The sequence below is a fragment of the Hirundo rustica genome, chromosome 5 (genome assembly GCF_015227805.2).
Source record: "Hirundo rustica isolate bHirRus1 chromosome 5, bHirRus1.pri.v3, whole genome shotgun sequence".
NCBI lineage: Eukaryota > Metazoa > Chordata > Aves > Passeriformes > Hirundinidae > Hirundo > Hirundo rustica.
Window position 1 is genome coordinate 10,292,305 of NC_053454.1, and position 23,873 is coordinate 10,316,177.

A 23,873-nucleotide genomic window follows, 5' to 3' on the forward strand; every position below is an offset into this window, starting at 1 on the left:
AAAGAAAAAACCCCCAAAACATAAAAATCCAGAAACAGCAACAAAAATCAATAAACTTTCCTTCCAATAAAAATAATATAAATGAAAATCAGATTTAAAAATATGTATCTTTTGTTCTGGAAGAACTCCCAGCTAAAGCATGAACACATGAGCAGCTGATGATTCAGCTCCTCAAGCTAATGGGACACTGAACTAATTCATGCTGAAAAGGAGCCAGAGAACATTCCTTTGTTGAAGAGACCAAGTTTGAACAAACAAGCACAAAAATGTTCTTTAAAACAAGAAGTGCAAAAAGCTCTTCCAAAACATTTGGCTTTAAAATGTTTCAGTTACATCAGCACCCAACAGATTTGCTGTAGCTACAGCTTCTGTGTTCCTATTATAAACAACCAACTTCAGAATGAAAAAAAAAGGTGGTGGAAAAATGGGACATGGAAGAGATCAGGGTTGGGGTTGGAAAGTGAAGAGTGTAGGAGCCTGCATGGTGTTGTGCGCCTGTGTGTTTGTGATTTAGAAATATTTGAACATCATTCAAAGTTACCAAAAAGCTTTGAAATCACATTGGGGTTCATGGCAGAACTGAGTATCCCTTGTAGTGGTGAAGCTGATGCTCAGTCCTGATGAAATTCAGGGCACTTGGATTTATCTGCCAGCAGCGTGTTGCGTGAAGCTTTCTCAGGAAGTTGGGAGGGGCTGGCTTTCATGGCCCTCACTGATTTTGGTTGTCAATCCTCTGCATCTCTTTGGAGTCAGATGCTCTCAAGATCTTGTGGAACTTTTAAAATTTTTGAAGAGAAAACTTGAATCAATCATGGTTTGGTTTTGGTTTTTTGGTGTGGGTTTTTTTGGGTTTTTTTTTTTGGTGGGTTTATTTTTTGTTTGTTGGTTTTTTGTTTGTTGGTTTTTTTTTTCTTTTTCTTTGAAAACATTAGTTGTCTTGAAACAAAAATAAAATTTCCAAAAATTCATCAGATCCTCTATAGGGATTTCTGGTTTAATGAGAGCAAGATCCATACTCATAACCTGGAATAACTTGTTGACTCTCAGTTTAGGGTGTGCTCCCAAGATATCTGTGAACAAGGCTTAGGTCCTTCTTGCAATGTAGGAACTTTATTTATCATCTGTCATATTTGAATATTCCCTCCTATTTATTCCTCCTTGCCATCTCAGGAAAATACCCTTGTTAGGGTGCTATGAGATAACTGCGAAAACCTTGTGTTTTTTCATAATGCTGTTTATATTTTCTAACCCAGCTTGTTTGTTTGTTTGTTTTGTTTTCCCACTGAATTGAAGGTGGGTAGAAGCAGCCAAACCCTCTACAGTTCCAGATTTTCACCTCTAACCTACAGATAATTTCCTGTAATTTGTCATTTTTTAACTACCACCTCCTCAGCAAAATCAGTTAAGGTCTGGATGTGAGCCGTGTGATGGCACCAGAAATTGCATCAGAATAACACTGAAATGCTTTCGGTGGTGGCCTTTTGCCTGTGTTGTTTAGATGCAGGGCAGTTCCTCTGCAGACATGACGGCTGGGGAACTGGAGAGGGCAGAGTTTTTCCCAACTTGCTGGGAGTTTTGCAGCACTTCTAATGGTGCAATTTAATCTTCTTTCCATCTCTCTCTCTAAGAATCTCATCTGAGCCTTATCTTTTGTATTATCATACCCTTTTTCTTAATAATAATTGCATTTTCTGTCTACACTGCCCTGCACAGGGCCATTTTTCTCAGGCATTGCAGACAACCCCCTTGTTACGTTCATTTCTCATGGGCTTAAAGTTATGCTATATCCTTCCATTATTCCAGTTGTGACCATTAAAACTCTCCCCAAAGTACCCAGAGGGATACAAAGACAAGTAGGACTCAAATTTTAAGAACTTACTGAAATTGTGTGAAATTTGGCGCAAAAATCTCTGTAAGATTCTTGAGTGTAACTCGGTGTCTGCAACAATTCCCTGGGAAATAAAAGACAAGGAAAAACACATTCAAGGGCTGGAAACTATATAATGAAGAGCTTTTAGGTTTTCAGTTCTCAGCAAGTTGGAAAGTTACGAAGAAATAACCCAATGGTAAAACATCAGCAACTTTTTTTTTGGGAAACACTCTTCTAGAGGTCAGTGTGGACAGAAGAGGAGAATACAGTCATAAAAATTGGTTGGTCAAGTATTTTGAATTTTAGAGTCTGACACAATCTCTCTTGTAGATTTTATAAGGAGTCAATGCCGAATTTGTTCATAATTTTCTTTACCATGATTGCCCTCTTGGGAACCCAGGAGATCCAGGTGTGCTGACTACAGAATATCTGTGTGCCTACTTGTACTTTCATGGCCATTGTAACACAGAAAGGGGAAATGGCTTCCCTGTGAGTAGTAGCCATAGAAATTTCTTCCTAAGTTATGATGTACAATTCTTTTTCCCACCAATCATTCCCAAAAGTAGTTTCTTCCTGAAAATGCAGGTTGAAAATCCAGCAGGAATAGAATCTAAATTCACTGTACATGAAGGATGACTTTTACTGTAATAATTTCGAAATTATTTTATTAATTCTGTGAAACCATAGCTCTGCACATCAACTTTTCTGTCAAACACGTTTTTTAAAATTTATTTTCTCCCCCTCTTAAAAATATTTGGAACATAACTACAGTCAAAACAGAAGACAAAAAATAAGATGCATTCTGTTCAAAATTTTAAAATTAATTTAATCTTACAGCAGCAAGAAGATCAGAAGGGGAAGATGGAAGCTTGGATCAGGACAGTAAGAAGGTAATGGTCAGAAAGAACAAAAGGAAGTATTGATCATTCTTGAAGTAACTGGTTTTTAAAACACATACATATGTAAAGGTATTCTTTTAAATTATTGAAATAATCATTACTACTTTTACATCTTTCCAAAAAGACATTGAAAAGCTTAATCTCTCACCCAAAGGGTTTAGAATATACATTCCACAGTAAAGAGAAGTAGGGATATTGAGATTAAGAGCAGTGAACCCGTGGATTTTCACTCAGTCTCAATATCTACAGTGGTGATGCAGCTCCTCCTGCAGATTTAGGGTGCATATTAACCTAGAAGAAAAATGTCAAGAGCAGATTAATTACAAGAAAGTTACATAGGGTATCTTCTAAAGTGGGGCGCAATGAGCAGCTTCATGAACAGAGAAACTATCCTCAACCCAGCTAAAAATTAAAGGTTTCTGGTAGCTGCGATGTCTAAGTCATCGTGTAGTCAGCTTTTATAATTGGGTAGTGGATGGTTCAGGCTGCAGTGAGCATAGACAGACAAGCAGTTCACAAGGCTTCTGAGACAGCTGAGGTAGGAGAGCTGCCTTCAGGTGTTAAATCCTGTATCTCATAACAGGCTTTTCCTCTCTGCAGCTGAAGACCAGCTGGCTGATTCTGAAAGGGGATCTGGACACCAGAACCAACTCCCCGGATTCGGACACGCGGTCGCTGTCCCTCACTGCGGGGAGCGACAGGGCGCAGGAGGGCACCACCGCCGGCTACTCCCGTGAGTGCTGCGCCCACCGGCGCTGCCGTGGCAGAGGACACGCTCCCTGGCTGCCTTTGTGCTTCATCTCTGCCACAATTGCACCCAGTTCGTTCTGCCATGGCTCCTGAGCGTTCAGTGCCTCCAGACTTTGATGATGAAACTGTTAGAGTTTCGTATTAGTGAAATTACACATTGCCTGTGTAAATGAACTGTTGTGTCTTTGGAGAGCAGAAATTCTTTACCACAAAAACCCACTCCTCATAAAAGTCCCTATTTATTATATGATACCTATTTTCAGTAGACAGGATGGCAATGTCAAGCAGATTTTTCATTTGTGCTAATTAGTCCTTGACACAAACTATGTATTTTGAATATTGATGGAGCCATGTCTTCTCTATCATGATATGCATAAAGATTTCATTGCTACGGAGATGAATATAGGCTTGTTTTGTTTTGTTTTGTTTTGTTACGTTACCACTCACAGTTATAAGGTCACAGAAATATTCCAGGTGGGAAAGGGAATCATTTTGTAACTGAGTACTGGCCTGGAGACCATATGCCCGTGCTAGCTGTCAGTACCAAAAGCACATTCTACACATTTCTTATTACACATTTCAGCAAGTCAGAAACGTTAGTATCGGGCCTGAATTTTTACTTTTAAGTTGCATACCTGACAAAAAATAAGGTCAATGAATTTTTAGAGACAACTGGGACATTCCTCTCCTTGCCTTCACTTTACATCGTGCAGCAGTAGCAGGTCATCCAGGGTAAACAAGCTGGGGAAGCAATTTTCCAAAAGAATGCACCCAATGCAAGGCATGTCTGGCAGCAGGGTTAGGATGTCAGTCTTGTGGGCATTTTGGTAATGTGATAGTTGGCTCCATCAACTTATATTAAGGAAATTATGGCTTAGCTATGCAAGGAAAAGGGGAAACAGATGCTCCAGAGTCTGTCACAAGGCTGTAACAAGATAAAGAATAAAAGTTATTTTAGATCATCAGTCTCACTGGTCTAGCTTAAAGGGATTTGATAACTTAATCCTCACTAGAAATCACACATGTGCACAAGGTGTATTGCAGGATTCCCTGTGCAGGGAAAAACTCCTGACCACCTCACACACTTAACGTCTGTAAATCGTTGCCCTGGCATGAACACCTAAACCTTTCATTGTCATACACACATGGGGTATGTCTGGAAGCTTTATGGAGTGGGTCTGATGCTCTTCTACGCGTTTTGAGAGGCAGTCCTTAAGTGCAGATTTTAAGCAGAGAGAAGTACATAGCACACCAAGAAGTGTTACACAGGAACAACATATGGTGCTCATTTTTTCCCCTGAGAGTGTTGCTATACCTGTTACTCTGCTATACTAGCATTTCTTTCATATTTTGATTATCTTGGGAATATGGAACTATTAAAACTAGAAATGCAATAGATAATTCACACCTCTGTGTCAGGGTCAGTATCGTATTTGTGCCAGTATGGGTTCTATAGTTGACCTCATTTCCCAATTAGCAGCCACACGGAAATGACATGAGGAAGTTTTATCTTCCTGAAATTTACACTTTTCCTTTCTATACCCTTTTATTCACTTATCTGACTGTTTTAATACCTGTGGGCATCCTAAGTAATTTCTTCTCCATTCACTGTTTCCCTGCTTAGTTCCGAGTATTTGTAGTCTGTCATATGCCCCCCACTGGCCACAGAAGAGTAGCACCTTCTACTTGAGGACTGGCTTTCAGCCCCATCCCTGTGCCATAGGCAGTGATTATCAGAGAAAATAAGCTTGTTAGGTTTGGTGCCAAGCAGTTACATGCAGAGTAGAGGAGTTAGGAGGCTGCGAATTGGTAGAGATGCTTCCAGATACACTGAGCAAAAAGCCCTGCATTTCTCTGTCCAGCCTCTGAGCAAACCAGAGAAGGGTTGTTTTGTTCCAGAAGACATTTTACCACATTACATTACTTAAATGCCCAGAAGACAACTAACAACACAGCACATCACTGTGAGGCTTGTGCCATCAACAGGCAAGAGTGAAGCTCATACCTCCTTACATTCACCTGTGAAAATGGGTCTTGTTTCTGTATCTGTAGATGAATTTACCACAATTCATGATTTTAAGTGTGGTATATTTAGGAAAGCAGACCTCTAGGAGGGCACATAACCCTTGCTGTTCATGTGTCCCTGGTGTGCTGAGAGGCAGCTTCAGACTGGAGCGAATGTCGTTGTGGACAGAGCAGGAGCCCTGTCCCTGCAGAGGGAGTGTCTGATGGCAGGGGAAGGTTGCTGGAGTCAGCGGCTCTCAGGACAGCATTCGGGGCTGTCCCGGCTCGGTTCTGCGCTCCCAGGCGGTATCGCCGGAGCCCGGGTGCGGCTCAGCCCGGCAGCTCTGGGCAGCTCCACACCCGGCTGGGCTCTGCTGCAGACACGTCTGTACTTGGGGCATTGTTCCTCGGTTCCTGAGTGTTGCTTACTGACAGAACAGAGCTCACTGGCGCTCTTCTCTGTGGCCAAAAGGCCAAGAGATTGATCTCCAGGCTGATGTCCAGCATAGCAGCTTTTTCCAGGCAGGAGCAGAGATGACAGCTTTGTAGCAGATAGAGGCATTCTGTCGCACAGGTATTACACTCTTTGCTCTCCGGTGGCACTACCATTCACATAACAGGCAATTACAAGCTTTTTGTTTCATTATTTTTTCCTCTCTAAAATGTAAAAACTGTAGTTGTCCCTCTCTAATGGTAGGAGGTATTTGGCCTGCAGTTCAATATGAGCTCATTGCTGCCTGTTTAAGTACATTAAGTGCTTTGAATTTTTTTCCATCATGGCAGTGATTCACTGGCCTACCCTTATTCCATTAGCTTTTCATCCTTGCTCAGTACTCCACTTTCTGTTCCCTGGATGAAATTCTCCTTCAGTGCTCGAGCCCTACCTGGGTTGTCTTTCACCTTTGCTGAGTGCTGAGTATTGACACAATGCAACTCCCAGTGATCCTATTTCTTCTTTCCTTGTTCTCTTTTTATTTGGATAGCTGGAGAAACTTTTGCTATTTGTTTTAATATAATTTTCAGTGTTTAACTCAGCTTGACTTTTGGCAGTTTTCAGTTTATCTCAGCATATTTTGAGCTCTCTGCTGGTACATCTTTTGTTTTTTCTTTCTGTATGCTTATTCTTAATAATCTCCTTGGGGTATTTATTAATCCAGTGGGGTCTGGATTCCCTTCCTGCATTCCTCTTTGGACACAGACTGCTAACAATTTTGACAGAAAGAAGTATTGTACATTCAGTTCTTTGAGCTGACTTCTGTAACACTTTGCATCAGTTTTACATAATTTCCTATACTGGGATCAGGAATGTTTATTACACATGTATCTGTTCTTCTGTTTAACTTTTAAACTTTCTTCTTAGAATCTTAATACTAAAATTAAGGCATTTCTGTTGTATCATAATGACCACACACAGTTTCATCATTGTCTTACCTCATTTATTCATACACTTTGTCAGTTTTCTCCATCTTAAAACTTTCTTTCACTTGGGTCTATGTACTCTGGCTGAGTTAATTTATCCACTCCTATATCTTCATTTTTGTGTTTTTCCAAGAGAAGTTTTACGGAAAGAAAATAAAAAAGTTTTTATTTTTTTAAGTGGTAGGGTACCAACCCATCTTTTTTAAGAAACAAAACCATAACCCAGAACTCATATAGCACATTCAGAAGTGATGATCCCAATTTCAAGGCATGATTTAACACCAAGTTGGAAAGCAGAGATTTCACAGTCTCTCAAGTCACAAGCTTTGCATCACATGGTTGCATGAGGCTTCCATAATGTAAGCCCCACAACTCCCTCCACACTGTGCCCCTGGCATGCTGCTGTTTCTAGATATTGTTACACATTTCTAGATATTGTTCATGTGCATGAAATATGGAGAAAAGATGAGCACATGTCAGTTATATTGCATCTCATTGATGGAATATTTGCATTTGCATGTCTTTTACAGGATTTCCATATTCTAAGTCTGCATCTCTACCTGGCTATGGAAGGAATGGCTTACATCAGGTGGGTACACATTTAAATGCATTCTCCAGGAAATGAGGTCTCATAAATAGACAACTCAGTAACTAGTTGAAAGATCTACACAGTAATAACACTTCAAAGGTGTTTTGGCTGCCAGCCCTGTCTGACAGATTCATTCCCTATGTGGGTTACAGTTTGTCTCTCTGCAAGAGTAAGACTGACTGAGGCTTCTCCTTTTAATTGTCCGCATCATGAGCATTGGAAATCTTGATTCTCCTCCCAAAATAAACGAAGATCTAAGATGTACAGCCTGCACATATTAATCATAGGATAGTTTGAATTAATGATAGAGACAGGCCTATAATTAGGCAAGTAATGATCATAGAGCAAAGGTGCAACAGCCCACATCCACTGCATTCCTTGAACCGTCTGTTCCGTATTTTTTCTGGTATGAATGTGTGTCTGAGTGTGGTGTGGGTATTCACACACAGCCTTTGTACTTCTAAGGCAGGGAGGGATCAATGAAGATTGAATGACAAGTAGCAATGGAGAAAGGAAATTGTCTAACAAAATTATGATCAGAAGAGACTAGGAATTCTTTTTTTAATACTTTTTTGCAGCTTTTATTAGTTTCTGATAAAAAAAAGAAGCTTTGACAGTGTGGCCTCTCTGGCATCTAGAATTATGAATTCTCAGTTCATGGCTTATACTATTAGGTGAAAAAACGCTATGGTTTATATTAATGAGCTGTCAATACATAGATGTATGTGCATGTACCTTTTGAAGAATTGATTTGTGTCCAAATTGCATGGAGAGGTCCTCATTCAAATTCCCTTCTTTCTCCAAAGGAAGATGTGAGAAAGCACATGAGGAGGATTAAACTTCCCCAGGGACAACAGTCAAACTGAGTGTCATTTGGACTGAGTTACAAGGAAAAAAAATGTTCAAGGAGTAGCTAAATGGATTTTTCAGTAGCTGCTGAAATGTCCATCCCTTTGAGTTAATATTACAGGATTAATTATGCCCATGTTGCTTCAATACCTGTTTTTTTTTTTTTAATTCTTCTCTGAAGAAAGGAATGACACTGAAATTTTATTAAATAATTAGGAATTTTTAAAAGTCCATATAAAACTAACCCCACATATGAGTCAAGAGAGGTTTTTCTGACTTTTCAGAACAGGTATGGCCAGTAACCTGAAGTGAGCAAGACACTGACTTGTGCCCAGCCACTGCACTGGTGAGGCACCAAAACCATCTCAAGGCTTCCCAGAGACGAGGCCAGATTAAAATCAAATAAATTAAATCGGCCAAAGCACTCAGGACACCTTGCAATGTGATGGGAAAGCAGCAGATGGCAGCATCTGTCCCATGTAAAGAATCCCAAACCTGTATAAGAGTTGAAAAGGTTGCTCATGGTCAAATCCTTGAGGCCAAAATTCCTCTCAGAATGGATGTCCTCTGTTTGGATTGTAGGCTCATACCAGCTTTTGTGGTTTGTTATTTTTAATCAGCCATCCTAGTGCTGCATAAATAAAACCTCAAAAGCAAACAGCAAGGAGCCTTGCAGGTTATTGTGGGCATAGCTGTGCACACCATTGATACCCTAGCAGGCAAAAATGAGACTTGGGGAAAAAAAATCATATAATAGTGCTTTTCTGATTTCTGTAGTGTTTTTCATCATAGCATTTGTCAGCAAAGGAAGAAGACAGTGGTTCAAATAAAGCACATATATGACACATTTAAAGTTCTCCCTGGTCAGTGGCCTCAGCAGTTTGAAGCAGGAGAAAAGCTGCAGTGCAGCTGAAGTCTTTTGTGATGATGGCAGTAACACATCAGCACCACAGAAAAGTGACAGCTTCAGTGTACCTTGCTTACTTGAGCAATTAGTTCAAATTTGAATGAGACTTATTTCTCTTTCTTTCACACAAAGATCTGAATTTTGGTTCTGTGTCTTTCTTTTTTCTCTCAACAATGTTCAGAGTGGAGGTTTTGTGTATTTTGCTGAAACATTGCTTCTTTCTTTCTTTCTCTGTCAGCCTGAAACAATGGGCCAATATGAAACTGATCAGGATGCAAGCTGGGGGATGAAAGGTACGGGGTTTTTTTGCAATATCATTTCCACTCGCCTTGTGTTTTCACCCTTTGAGGTTTTTAATTAACATATTACCACAAAGGTTACTATTCTGAGCTCTTCCTGTAGTTCACATAATAATGACTAGCCAGAGACACAGCTCAGTATCATGTTTATCACGGAGAACCTTCTTTTTACTTGGCTCAACCTAAAGGCCTGACAGAAGTATTGCATCATAGGGTTGATTGCAACCAGGCTGAGTCAATAGCAGGATCCTTGATATGTGGCAACGGCCTTGTGGTGTTGGTCTCATATCAAAGACAGGAGGAAATTTAAGATAATCATTCCTTCAAGACTAGTTGGAAAAAGTCCATTGTGCTTCTTGGTTGTGCTACAGTGTGGTTAAAATGTGCAGAGTTCTAAAAGCAGAATTTGTTTGCAATATTTTCTTTTATTGCAGTTTTAAGTGGACTGTACAATTAATATGGAACTTGGGTTGGAACTTTCAAAAGAGCTGAGAAATTTTATTTCCAAGACACTTTAACTCATTTTAAAAATCTTACTCTAATGCTTCACTTCATGACTCTGTCTTGATAAAAAACATTGTCTCTGTTTGAATACGTTAAAGTACAGTACAGGTTTTGAAAAGTAGACTCAATCTCTGATTTAATTTCAGACCATAAAGAGGTCTGTGGAAAGATTTTGGCTATCCTGGTCGCATGTAATCACCATTGTGAATAGATAATGTTGTGGTAGTCGTATCATATAGTCATACACTGACCTAACTAGAATTCCCTTGTGCTAGTGTAGATCCAGGAGTCACTGTTACCGCATCCCCAAATCATCTTTTCTTCCCTGTTGTTATTCCCACTGCAGTCAGCCCAAGTGCAGGATGTCAGCATCTTGTAGTATCGTATTATCTCAGTCGTTTTCATATGTGTTTCCAAACTGACATGCCTTTAATAATCCGTATATTTTAACTATTTTCAGTAAAGAACAATAAGGGCAGGAGTTTTGGATGACAGACTGACTTAACTCTGCACATAAGCCTCCTGTAAAAAGAGATACCCAATTTTGCCAGACATACTCACCGTGTAACCCAATGGCATCGGGAGATGGATTTTCTGTAATAAGCCTTTGATTTCCAGGACAATTGCTTTGGTAATAGACAGTGTTATAGGCATTCAGGGCACGGGGGTCAAATTCCTACTATGCATGTCGTTATCCAACAGCTACTGAGAAGAGAGAAATGTAGTAGCTTAGCACGTTTGTGATGTACCTGAATGTTCATTGTGCTGACACCAAAAGACGTCTATAAATTCTAAACTGTGAACCTGTTCTCGTTCTTTTGCAGAATACAAGGTAAGAAGGGCTTTTCCAACACTGGAAGAACAATCAGATTCAGCACTTCCTAGCAAGGTTACATGGGTTCCTTTCTTTTATTTTATTTTGTTAATTTTTGTCCCAGTGAAATATTTGTCAAATCAGGATGCAAGTATGTACCATTTTTTAGTACGTTCCCTGCATCACCATTTCCATGCCTCAGAATTGGATTTAGCTGGAGTTCATATGCTCTTGTCTTTTTAACAGATTTATCCTTATGAAACCCTTATTGTAACAAACCGAGTTCGTGTGAAATTGCCTAAGGATGTGGACAGGACCAGGCTGGAGGTAGGAATGATATTTGCTCTACAGTTTTGCAAGCATTTCTCCTGTTTGCTTACTATCCTGGATATCCCTGTGCCTCAGTAATAGCAACAAAGAAGAGAGAAGAGAGGAATTAACATTCTGTATTACTTTTTTTTTTTTTTTTTTCAAAAAAGTCAGTATGTAGGCAATTTAACTAAAAAAATTGGCAAGAAACCTGGCCAAATGTCTGACCAAATGGTGTTTTACAAAGATACAGATGAGACCCATCAGTTCTGGATGATTTTACAAGGTATTGGAAGTTCAGGTGGCGAGTGGGAAAACGTAGTGTTTATTTTGGTTTGAATTCATATAAAAACATCCTCATAGAATAACCTAAATATTACAAAAAGGCTCAATTTATCTTGAAAAGACATGGGCCCGTGTTTGGTCCATTGTCTTATTCAGCCTCTCCTTTGGCTGTGTGATCTGTGGTCACTGCTGCAGCTTTGCTGTACCATCCACATCTCACTTAAGATCAAAAAATAGAGATACAGTTTATCATAACAGAAAGCTGAGTTTCCAAAGATCAAATCCTGAAGTTGATGTTCAAGCAAAATTCCCAAGGCTGATTTTTTTTGGCTGATCAATGACAGGAATGAATAAAGACTCACCTTGACTAACCTATCTTTCTGTGAACTATTATTAAGAAGAAGAGATAAAATAAAAAAATATGTGATAGTAATATTGGACTTTCAGGGAGATATATATTTTAATACATTTACTGTATTTTGAACTTGATAATATGACAAGAAAAGAAATAAAAATTACTTTTAAAACAAGAAAAAAAGAGAAACTTGGAATGATCAGAAAGTTCCTCATTAAAGATGAGTTTTTAAAAACAATTAATTTAACAAATTTGCATACATGTATTATGTTTTGAAATTTGTGTTATGCTCTTGAATATTTGAATGTGCTTGTCACTTGATTTCCCAGCAAGAAGAGTTGATTTGATTGTAAGGAAGAGAGAGCCTCCATTATGTGGTGTGTTAAGTGTGGATTGTAGCAAGGCATGGCAGCAATACTGAAAAGCATGATGAGTCTGGAAAAAGGAGCACGGAGTTGGAGGGATGCTCCTCTGGACATACCCTGTAAAGGATTCTTTTGTATATATATGTTCACATAAGTATATGTGTGTGTTAAAGAATAGTGTCTTTGTTTAAACACAGCAGACTGGCCTGAATAGCAAATGCAGCTCTAAATTGCTTTTTTAAGACAACATATAGTTTGCTTTGGATGGATCATGCCTGCCCTGGCTGCCATTATCTGTAACTCATACACCATCCTCAGCTGGGATTGCTGTTTGTTTAACTTTGGAGCTGTTCAGTCGGCCTCACACCAGGTGCAGCACAGGGCCTGCTGGCTCAAGGAGCCCAACCACTTCAAAGATCTCACAGAGGTTTGCAAAAAAGAACAATAAACAAGATCTGCTTCAAACCTGCACCAGAAAAGCAGTGAGGGGACCAGGCCAATCCTGCTGATTGCTGCACTATGTTAAACACACGTCTGCAGGAAGAACTCCTTTGTAGACTGTCTTACATTTAATAGGGATTGGAAGTTTTTTAAACAATTAAATTAGCAGTTTTAATAGCACTCTAACTACTGTAAGAACAGAGGCAGTTGCTCATCTACACATTCAAACCATATGCAGAGTTGAGTGAAAGGCGCAAACCATTGCCTTCCCTGTCAGCCTCTTCCCCTCTTTCCTGACCCTTTCTTCTGTATTACAGAATTGCTGGAAATAAGTAGCTTTGCATAGAAAAGCAGCTTATCATTATTTCCCTTTTGTGGCAGAAGTAGAAGTAGTAACTTAATTATTGACTTGTGCACTCAGCTGATTTCAGGCTTGGGCGGGACCCAGGACTCAGGGAGCCCAGAACTATGTGGGTTTGCACAGAAGCAAACTGGAATTAGAAATGTGGATACAGACAACTGTCTGTTGGTAGAGAGCCCACTTAACATATCTTAGTAGCTTTTGGGGACAGCACTGGGTACTGAAAGCATGTTCTAAGATTATATTTCACCCTTTCTTGAGGTCCATTTCGCACTTGCTAGAGGGTTTGATTCAATGCTTGAGATCTCTAAGAGGCAGTTGCTCTTTCCAGTCTGAATTGGTTTCCAGCTAATGTTCTGTTTCCATCCTGCACATCCAATGTCACTTGTGAAAGGGCTGGATTTTGCCTGCAGAAATGGTAACAGTGCTACGTCCATATATCATCCAAACTGTAGAGTGGTATATCTAGGAAAATCTCCTAAGAAAAAGTCCATGTTCTAATACACCAGTTTTATTCAGATTAATTGTGTGGGCTGAAGCCTCACCTTGCTGTTGCTGCTGCAGATCAGAGCAAGCTCCTGAGTGTGATGGCTGTGGCCAGGGTACAGGTGGTGTCAGTGAAAGGAGTCCTAGAGCTTCAGTGCTTCATACCAGCTGTCAGACTGGAGAACAGTCTTACCGTGTCTGGTATCAACAAAATATCTCTCACACATGATGTTTCTGATTTCCTGTTCCACTTAGGAGCAGTAAGGCTGACTAAATTTGCATGAGGTCGATTTGTTTAGCAGCCATCTCGCAGTTTGACTTGAGGCAGCCTCCTCTTTGTGAAACAGTTTGTTGTGAACTTTGAATGATCCATCATAGATGTCATGGAAGGGGCACTATTGTTTGTGATTCACTCGTCCAAGGAAAGTCTCCTACACTGAGTGTTCCCATCATGAAATATGAACTCAAGTCAATGGTTTTAGCTCCTGGGGTTAAATAAAGGGAGGCTACAATGAAACCTTGGCAAACGTTCAAGGACCACAGGAGGGTGGGGGTTTAATGTGTGGTAGTGTTTTCCTAACTTCAATCCCATTGTGAGTATTTTTTAGATTACACTGTTGTGCAAGAAATTTATTTCAAGGATTATAAAAAATATTTTCCTGTAAAAATGCGTATTTTTTTAAGCCCAAGAGGTATCTAGAGATTAGGAAGACTCAACTGCTAATAAATGCATTCAAATAATAGTCATTCTTTCCTCAAAAGTACATATAACTAACCGTAGAAACACTCAGCATGTTTTTGTTTGCTTGTCTTAACTCAGCAGTGAGACAGAAGTACCCAGTTCCTTGTGCTCTTCCAAGGAGATGTTTATGCCAACAGTGAACTAATACATGCAGCACCAAGAACTAGTTATGATGAGCAGCCTGCTGATTTTTAAATACATTACTGGCACGTTGGTTTTTGAATATATAGCCTGGATCTCACTTTTGTATAAGCTGATTAGAAATGCAAGGAATTTAGAGTAGATAAGGATTTGGCCAAGGAATTTTTTTAGGAGTTTCTCTCTACCACAGTGCTGTTTATTGTAATGTTAGCTGAATGGAGCAGCATTCCCATCAGCTATTCTAACAGGAAATGGTGAAGAACAAGTTCATTCACATAACATTGCAGAACAACAAAGCAGTAACACAGGGGTGGATTATACAGCCTGGGTGGAGAAGAGGAATTGCACCCGTGCCGTGTCTGCACGTCATATGAACTTGGGGGAACAGCAGCTGGTGCTTTGGTGAGCAGAGCCTGCGTTCAGAGGGCTCTGGCCAGGCTGCAAGAATGGTTGACAGACACTTCATGAAATTCAGTGAAGATAAATCCACGTTCTTGCACTTGTGACCAAGTAATGCTATTCATCAGAGCAAGACCGGGGGAACAGCTCTGAGGAAAAGTTGCTGATGATGCTGACGGGAAACAAGCTGAAAAGGAGTCAGCAGCTCACCTTTGTAGTAAAGGGGTTATAGGGAAGAACATACTTTTCCCAGAACGTGGCGCTGGAAAACCGAGAGGCAGCAGTCACAAGTTGCAGGAAAGGAAATCACAGTTGGATATGAGGGGAATGTTCCTCACTGGAAGGTAGTGCAGTGAACAGGTTGCCCAAGAGGCTCTTGGAGTCTCTATCCCTAAAGGCATGCAAAACACAGCTGGACAAGGCCTTGAGGAACATGGTCTGTTTTGTCTTTATAGTCTTCATGGTCTTTAAAGTCGGGCCTGCTTTGAGGACCTTTGTAAGTCTCTAATTTGTCTGGATTGGTATATTCTGTGAAGATGTAGTATAATTACAAAACATGATTATTTGGTGAGTTTGCTACAATAGTATTTGGTCTGTCTTGGAACTTTATATATTTTTATATATATACATATATATATATATATTTTTTTTTTTAATGCAGCAATTAAAATATAAATATCCTAGACCAAAATTCCCCATTTTGGACAACTTAAGCCCTGAGTTTTCAGGACTAACACATCACCTTTGGATGGTACACATTGGCACGTTCCTTCCCTTCTGCTTCTCAACGCAAGTTGGGCTTACGGACACTTTCAAATATCTTGAAACCTCTTTTAATTACTTGATTACCTTTATCATTTGAGCCTTGGGCTCCTAAAAGCATGCACCTGATACTTTTATTTTAGCTTGCATATTGTTTGCCTGTTCTTCAGTCACAACAGTGTGGTTGAGTGCTTGCACGTTCAAATTGATAGTTCATGCCCAACTGCATAGATTTTTTTTTTTTTTTTCCTTCTACAGTTGCTTTTATCACAGAGTGTAAGATTTCTTTTGTGGTCACAGGCTGGTAGTTTTAAAAGCCAATAGAGTTAGGATCTTCCATTTGAAAACCATGTTTTAGTGTTTTTTCATTTGATTTCCTTATCTTAATGTATCTTAATTCTTTCAGCTGTTTCTTTTGAATGTCAGAGCTTAAAAGCATTATCCATTCATGCCTATCAAATGCAGTAGAAAGTAAATTATTCCTCTTTTTGTTTGAGCCTGTTCGTTCTTTGTTTAACTGAGACAATTGCTAAGGAAATAGTGCTCTGGAATGTCAAGTAGCAGACTTTCACTTGCCACCTTGTTCTCTTGTAAACAGAAAAGAGAGATTTAAACATGGGTGCGGTCTTATTTGAACAGAGCACTCACTTTAAGTCAAACATGCTTTTCCTCCTGGAACTGCTTGTCTGGATTTGCTTTAGGGATAACATTTTTTCCACTAGTTTTCATTCAACAATTACCCTGGGTTCCAGCCATTTGGGCTTCAACCATTTTAGGACTTGTTTCCAGTAACTGATCCTGAATTTTTAAAAGTCCAAGCTCCTGGATATCATTCATACAAGGTAGTGTTGTGTGTCCCACCTCCTCTGGAGCTCAGGTGGGGAAAATGAGAGCAAAAACTGGAATGCTGTGTGTTTTGCAGTTTCTAGTTTGGGCCTGGGTGTGAGGTTATGGGCTCACTTCACAATAAAGCTCATAACCTGGGATGAAAAAGTGTGGGTCACTGCCTTCAGTAGAACTACTTCACACCGTTTAACTTGAAAAATACATGTGTGGTGTTACTCATTCTAGGCATGTGCTTGTGTTGTGATCAGTGATGCATGTTTGTATCAGATTTCAAAGCCTTTTACAAAAGAAGCCATTATAAAATGAAAACAAGCATTAGAATTGATGTGATATGATGTGAAAAGTAATTTCTGTGTGAATGGAAACACTGTAGGAGTGAACAGAGGTTAGATGTGGAACATTTATATTACAGGTGCACTGTAGTCCAAACTAAGGGAAACTGGAAAATCTCCTTTAAGAATAAGGTATCTTTTGCCTAAAACAGATTAAATTTTTGAAACTCATTATCTTCTTTGTATTTTCATAATTTATTATGGATTCCAAATTTTGTTTTTATTAATAAATTTTCTTAATTACGCAGCATTCTTTATCAGCTCTCAGCTGGAGGCAATGATTTATGTCAATGTCAGTAATGAAAAAGCTCATTTGAATGCCAGGATGGTGGCATAGATTAACATCAGAGATGTTCTGTGTGTGTGCTGTTCAGATAATATATCCTTATACCTGAGAGAAATACTTGCATCGTCCCAGCTTCTTGGATGACTCAGCTGGGAACGATACTGACTGTACAATGCTCCTACAGAAGATTTTCTGTGTGCCTTGTGATATTTCTCAGGAGCTGGATTGAAGCACCCTGCAGTGGTAGTGCTGAGTGGAGTGCAGCTCTCTGTGAGACTTCATGGTACCCTGCAATACTGAACAAGATGCAGCCACAGATCCAGGAGCCTTGTAGAGGTGCTTGGGGTGACACGGCATGGGGAAGGGTCTCAGAGTCCTTTCCTCACTGCTTCAATTACACAGCTTTCCTGGGAACCTTTCTGGGGCCCCACATTGCTGTGTGCAGTGGGCATCTACAGCTCCTGCAGGGCTTGGCTGCACAAAGGCTCTAACTATTTGTGTTGTCACTAATTGCCCTTATCTGGGGTAACTGCAGGTACCTGCTGCCTTAGCCTCGATCAGCAGAGCTGCCCTAGTCATCTTTTGATACCTTTTAAAGTTCATTAGGTGGCAATTCATGCCATTTATTAACTTTCCCTCCCCAATCACATAATTACTTAATAGTTTCAAATATTTATTGAGCATGAAGCTTAATTAGGCCATAGATGAGCATAACATTCAATACTCCCTTGGGAATGTGGCACATGGCTAATTACAACTTTGTAATTAGCCATGCACCAGGCTCAGAATAAACCTCTGAAAAGCCTGCTGAGCCCCAGTAGTGCAACAGAAAGAGGAGTGAAGAGTGCAAACCTTGTGAAAGCAAAATGAGGATTCAAAAGTCAATAGAAAAAAATATCCAGCAAATTTTGATTCAGCATCTGAAAGTTTTATTTGCACTAACCTTGAGAGGCATGAGAGAAGGGAGTGGAAGGGTAGTGAAGAAGAGAAAAACTGGAGAGGGGAAGAAGGGAATTCTGTAAGTGTTGAGATACTTCTACAGTCCTGAATCTTGCCATAGGAAAAGATTGTATCTTAGCAGCAAAGCTTGTGCAGCAACTTGAAGAGCTAAGGCTTGGTTATTTACATGAAGGTTCACTTACCTGTGAACAAACCTTTCTCAATAAATCCCTATTTGAGTATTTCTCATACTGAAATCTCTGAAGATCCTGTAGCTTTTATTTCTGGATTTTGTGAATCAGAAGTTGGAAGTGTTGCTAGACTTTGCATAAAAACAAGTTGAAGTAGACAACTACTTAAAATTACACTCTATAAAACAGAGTGCACAGTACTGCCTCAGAGAGGCTGGCTGGAAGAGTCACTACAGATTCAAGCAAAGGTAGTGTAGTGCTCTGCTGTCATTTCCTGTGAATATAGCAAAACAAAGAGCAAAAGAGGTTTCAAATTCTCCTAGGAATTAGGACCTTGATTTCTCTAGAGTTCAACTCATCACCTGCTGCCATCCACTGAATTCTTTCATTGGTTCAATATTGACTCATGAGGAAGTAGGATATCCTTTATCTCAACACATGAGTTTTCCAGCTTTCACCCTTCCAATTCTTTCCCTGATCCCACTAGTGGGGGAGTGAGTGAACGACTGTGTGGGTTGCCAGCTGGGGTGAAACCATGACACTAGGTATTAGTTTTGAGCATCTCTGAATTTCATTAAAAACTAAATTATTCTTGGGCGAAATAAATCTCATTGAATTAAATAAAGATTATAACTCTATTTAGAATTATTAGTGGCTTTTTAGCAGACTGCAGAAATGGAGACAAGCCTCATTAATTTATAGTGAAAAGCACCACTTCTTTCTGAGATAACACTGTGGAGCTAGTATTTGAATGTGCAGTTAATTACTTTTGTTCTGAGAGAGTAAAAAATGAGGTCATGTCTGTAGTGCTCGTTTTCATGTTCATGTTTCATAGAGAATGAGGATTTTCTGTTCTAGTGGTTGCAATGCAGGGAGGTTTAGGTCAGCCCTTGCTTAGTTCTGTATATCCTAATAGAAGCCTCAGATGAATACAATTTTATCAAAACAACGTGATGCCATAGTCCTTTCTATCGCAGCAATATCACACTTAGCTGTGTAACAAATGCTGATATTCTGATGCTGTGAGGTCCAGTATAGCAGTCACTGTAGTGAAGAATCACCTCTAAACTGCTTACCTTACCTTTTAGCAAGGTTTTCAGATAGCATCATGTTAACATCATTGTGTAGCTTCCAAAATCACCTCACTTACATACAGTGAGTTCAGAGTGTGGGCAGAACAGGACCTTGGGAGGTCCTCTCTACTCTCCTCGGTGTCTGCAGCGTGCCCAACCTTGCTGTTGATGCAGAGCAGAGAAAGAGATTGAGTTAAGCTGCCAGAATATGGCCAAACTGTCACAAAGGGAATTAGGAATCACTTACTAGCATACTGTAAAACACCCAGACTTCCTATGTAAACAAGGCCAACTCCAGTAAAAAAAAAAGGAATGAGGATTGCTTTTAGTAGTAAGTTTGGCCATTCCTTCCTTAAACAGCCCAGTGATGCATTATTAACATAGCTGGATATTTTAAGCTGATCCATTACTGAAAAAAGAAAGAGGAAATCGTTCTTGGCCTTGTAAGAGCATAGTTTCACACATATTCTCTCATACCTGAAGATGAATATCTTTCATATTTCCTGCTCATAGTTTTTAATTTCCCTTCTTTTGTTTGACTAATGAAAGATGGTAACGCTTCAGTTAAGACAAATTAATATTTCAATAGCTGAGAAAAAAGATGAATCAGTCCAGGATATCTTACTGGTACATTTTTTCTGCCTTTAGGTTTGGGAAGAGTTCTAGGTTTTAGAGCTTTAAGGAAGGCTGTTAGGAAAGTCCTAATAATAGTACAGGCAAAAATTAGAATCACATATGCATTGAAAAGTTTTAAAAGTGACCATAAACTTCTCACACTGGTGTACTCCCCTTCTCTTTAGACCCTTCAAATACTTGTAGATATTACCATATTTTACCTTAGTCATCATTTGGCTGAGCTTAGACATACTTGGGCCTTTGGTCTTTCCTCATAAATCAAACTGCCACCCATGATTACTTGCGTTGCTTTTATCCGAAGCTTTGCCAGTTCGATGGCGTCTTTCTGGGACTAAGGTTTTATTCCAAATTTGAAGATACAACTTAAGTCATTGCTGCTTCTAGGGTCAGTCCCAAATTTAGAGCCCATGGTGCTTAAGAAGGGTATGGTGGAATCTTCTAAGATGCAGGGACAAGAGCAGGAAATATGTTACCCTGGGGACAGACTGGCATTCTCAGAGAGAGTTCAGACCAAATCTTTTTAAAAAACAAATGCAGAGAGAAGTAACTCTTTCTTTCTGAGGCAAATAGAAATAAATTCTGTCAGTGAGAGATTGTTTCTAAAATACATTGTCAGATGTTGCTCATTTTCATGCAAAAAATGATCTCCTTTGCTAAATATGCATGGTGTGTTTGTTCCATGCTATGAGCAGCGCTTATGGTGGGCTGCTGTCATTTGTCAAATGAAAAGCGAAGGCTCAGTTCCAAGATCTTAGTCACTGTTGTTCTGAATATGTGGAATCTCAAGGGGAAAAAAAAAAAAAAAAAAAAAAAAAAAGGCTGTCCCTGTCCTTTCTTAAGAAACAAGGACCCATGGTAACCCTTCAGAGTAATTATAAATAATGACTTCTTAGAAACAATTTTTTTAGTTTTCTTGAATAAATTACAATACAAAGATGAAGTCTTTGTTAATAGATGGGAAGTGAAATTTGACTTACAAATTCATTCACATATTTATCTTTTTTACCTTTTCTGTGTGGATGCTAATAATTGCTGGGGAATTGTTATCCTACCTCCTTCCAATTCTTTATGTTGGATTTCTTCCCTTTTTCTCAATCTCTGTGGGTTTGGGGTTCTCTTTTTTTAATATTAAAGCATGAAAACATCAAATAGAAGTGTATCTCAACATTTTAAAACCCCCTACTTTATCCAGCCTGAACTTCTGAGTAGAGTCTCTTCCCATGGGTAAGCACATTTTGGATTTCAGAATTTAGCAGTATGCTCTCTCCTTTGTTACAAGGTTGCTATTAGTAGACCAGTGTGGTGTCCACTTCTTTCATTAAAGATCAAGGCGAACAAATCTAACTCCAAAACTACATTGTTACCAATCTCTTAAAAGTCGTGGAATAACTTTAATCTGACTCAGTGTGCCCTGTCATCAGGCACCCTGGATAAACATACTTCTTCCCAAAAAACATAGCTTCTGCTCAGTTAGAACTGTATTGAAAAGATTACTTTTTTCCAAAAGTCACTACTGCCATCAATAATTTCATTTCCCAGCTACTCTGAACCGACTTGGTTTTGATTTGATTTTGTCTTTTCCAGAAACAATTTTGGAATTTAAATGCAAACCTTAATGCATTATTTTTTGGTGTGTTTTAAAACTTAGGGCAGAAATATTCCTGTGCACAGACAAGCTTAATGATATCATTTGTGTTTTCATTTTCAAGAGGCATTTGTCCCCTGAAGAGTTCCAGGAAGTCTTCAAAATGAGTATTGAGGAATTTGATCGTCTGGCACTTTGGAAGCGGAATGACCTGAAGAAAAAGGCCCTGCTTTTCTAAACCCTCCCGGATAAAATATGTGCTTAATCAAAACAAAAATAGTCTTGCCAGAACTATCACATGCACTTGCTGTTGAACCATTGTCCAGCTTCATTGTGTTAGTATGTGTCGGGGAAACAAGACAGATTAGGTGGTAATGTGTTGGGGTACGGAGAATTTGCTAATCTTGTATTTCCAGCTGGTTTTGTCAGTAACTCCTGGTCCTACCCAGTTTACAATGTGCAAAAAATCTAGCTTTAAATTTATTGTTACTTGCATTTGTTGCTTGATGCAAATGGAAATTCTGAAAGGAAGGAAAAAAAAAAAAAGTGTAGCGGTACACAGGAAATGCATCCAACAATTTGTTCCATTCAGTTTTATAATGCAATTTTTACAGAATCAACCTAATTATTATAGACATTTTCCAGCGGGGGATCAGATGCTATTAAAAATATGGTAAAAGCCAAAGAAAAGCATATCCACGAGCAGTTGTTTATCTGTGGTACTTTTTAAGAATGAAAGCAGAAATATGGAAGCACCTTAATTCTACTTCTTATATTTAAACACAGCGTACTCTTTAAAAGATCATATTTGTCTAGAAAGTAACTAGCTATCTTTAATTACAACACCAGAGTTTTTATTTTATTAAGAATTTATTGTGACATAAAATGGTTATAGTTACTAAAATGTATACAGACCTGCTAAGATTTAGTCCCATTCATCAGGAAAACTGAAGCCTTATACAAAACTGGATAAGAGTGTATTGTGCCAGTTGACTGTGTTTTCCTACTAGTTTGGGGTGTTTGAAGAATGGGTTTTTTACATTTCATGCTGATAAAATACCATGTAATCTTAATTACTATGTAGATAGATATATCTATCTATACAAGAATTATTTTCATTACTATATGTCCTAGGTGAAGGCATTCTTACTTTTTCAACTTTCCATCTTGAACACAGTAAGCCGTGAGAACTATGATGGCATTTGGTAGATGTGGAAATGGAACAGTTCAGCATAAAATGTAACAAAAAAGCTTGGTGTGCTCTATCAATAATACAGACAATTAGAATCAAATACATAAAACCCTCATGCATTACTATTTGCATGCTTCTGTACAAGTCAAATTGAAAAAAAAACAAACTGTGTGATACTGGTGCAGTACCTTGAAACTATCTTAAATAACAAGTAAAGCTAACAAAATCTAAGCATTTGAAATAAATGTTAGACCTTAATATCTCTTCCAGCTGAAAGACTGTATTAAATTTAATTGTATCATTTGGTCAGAGGTATGGTTGCTGACAAAGAATGTTTTAAAGTGACTTGCTGGTTTTGTGTGATACTAAATGAGCATTACAAAAAGTACATTTTTCAGTCATGTGTCAGTATTCTGCATTTTTACTGCCTTGGATGTTTGTACTCACCTCCTACTTCACTATGTCTTTTCGCATTTCCTTTAGGTAACTGGTTAATATATGCACTACAACACACTATTTCAACTGACCCACCATTGGAAAAATCATAGCATTGAACATGCCTTCTTCCAACTAACTTTCAATGTCCATGCTGTTGGAAATAAATATTTTCTCATGACATAAATGTTTTGTCTCATGATACAAATGTTTAAAAAAATTCATTAAAACAAAGACATAACTGAATGACTTTGCTAATGTGTGTATAATTTTTTTTAGCTCATATTGCTGCTCTGGATAGGGTCTTCCTGTGATATTAATGTAGATATTATCTAATTTGCATTAAATCCGCTCACTGAAGAGAGTGTTGAGTGTACATCTGAATGTCAAGTTACTGTCAAGTTGGACTTGATTTAAACAATGCATCAAGCAACTGTCACATCTCACCAAGCAAAAGGTGCTTCACTGGTGATGTACAGAACCATCAGCCTGTGTACAGAACCTTTAGCCAATTTCAAATGATGGCTCCTGATCACATGTAGACCACATCCATAGTGCTGTTCAACCTCAGAATAGCTTGTTGCATTATTGTGTGATAGCTGGCAGCCCATTGAAATGGGCCAATCCTAAGTGTGACCAGCAGGGTCCATTGCAACTACGAAAAACTAAATCCAGGAGAACAATTGGTTGGAGATCTGTTACGAGGAAGTTTGACAATGGCAATGACCACTCTTCTCATCCACGTGTTCCTGGGACATGATGTTGATTACAGACTTCTTCTCTGTGATTAAGAAAATTGCAGGTTGAT

The 23,873-nt window shown here is 39.0% G+C and overlaps 1 protein-coding gene across 12 annotated transcripts in view; it reads left to right on the forward strand.

Moving 5' to 3' along the window:
• ABLIM2 (actin binding LIM protein family member 2) overlaps positions 1-23,311 on the forward strand; it is a 126,444-nt gene extending 103,133 nt beyond the window's left edge. For all 12 annotated transcript variants that reach the window (XM_040064217.1, XM_040064223.1, XM_040064226.1 and 9 more), the window contains 7 exons: positions 2,708-2,760; positions 3,370-3,502; positions 7,473-7,531; positions 9,526-9,580; positions 10,915-10,979; positions 11,151-11,231; positions 21,563-23,311. In XM_040064217.1, coding sequence (XP_039920151.1) covers positions 2,708-2,760; positions 3,370-3,502; positions 7,473-7,531; positions 9,526-9,580; positions 10,915-10,979; positions 11,151-11,231; positions 21,563-21,676 — 560 coding nt within the window. In that variant the 3' untranslated portion in view covers positions 21,677-23,311. The remainder of the gene's footprint in view (positions 1-2,707; positions 2,761-3,369; positions 3,503-7,472; positions 7,532-9,525; positions 9,581-10,914; positions 10,980-11,150; positions 11,232-21,562) is intronic.
• The last annotated feature ends 562 nt before the right edge of the window (positions 23,312-23,873 follow it).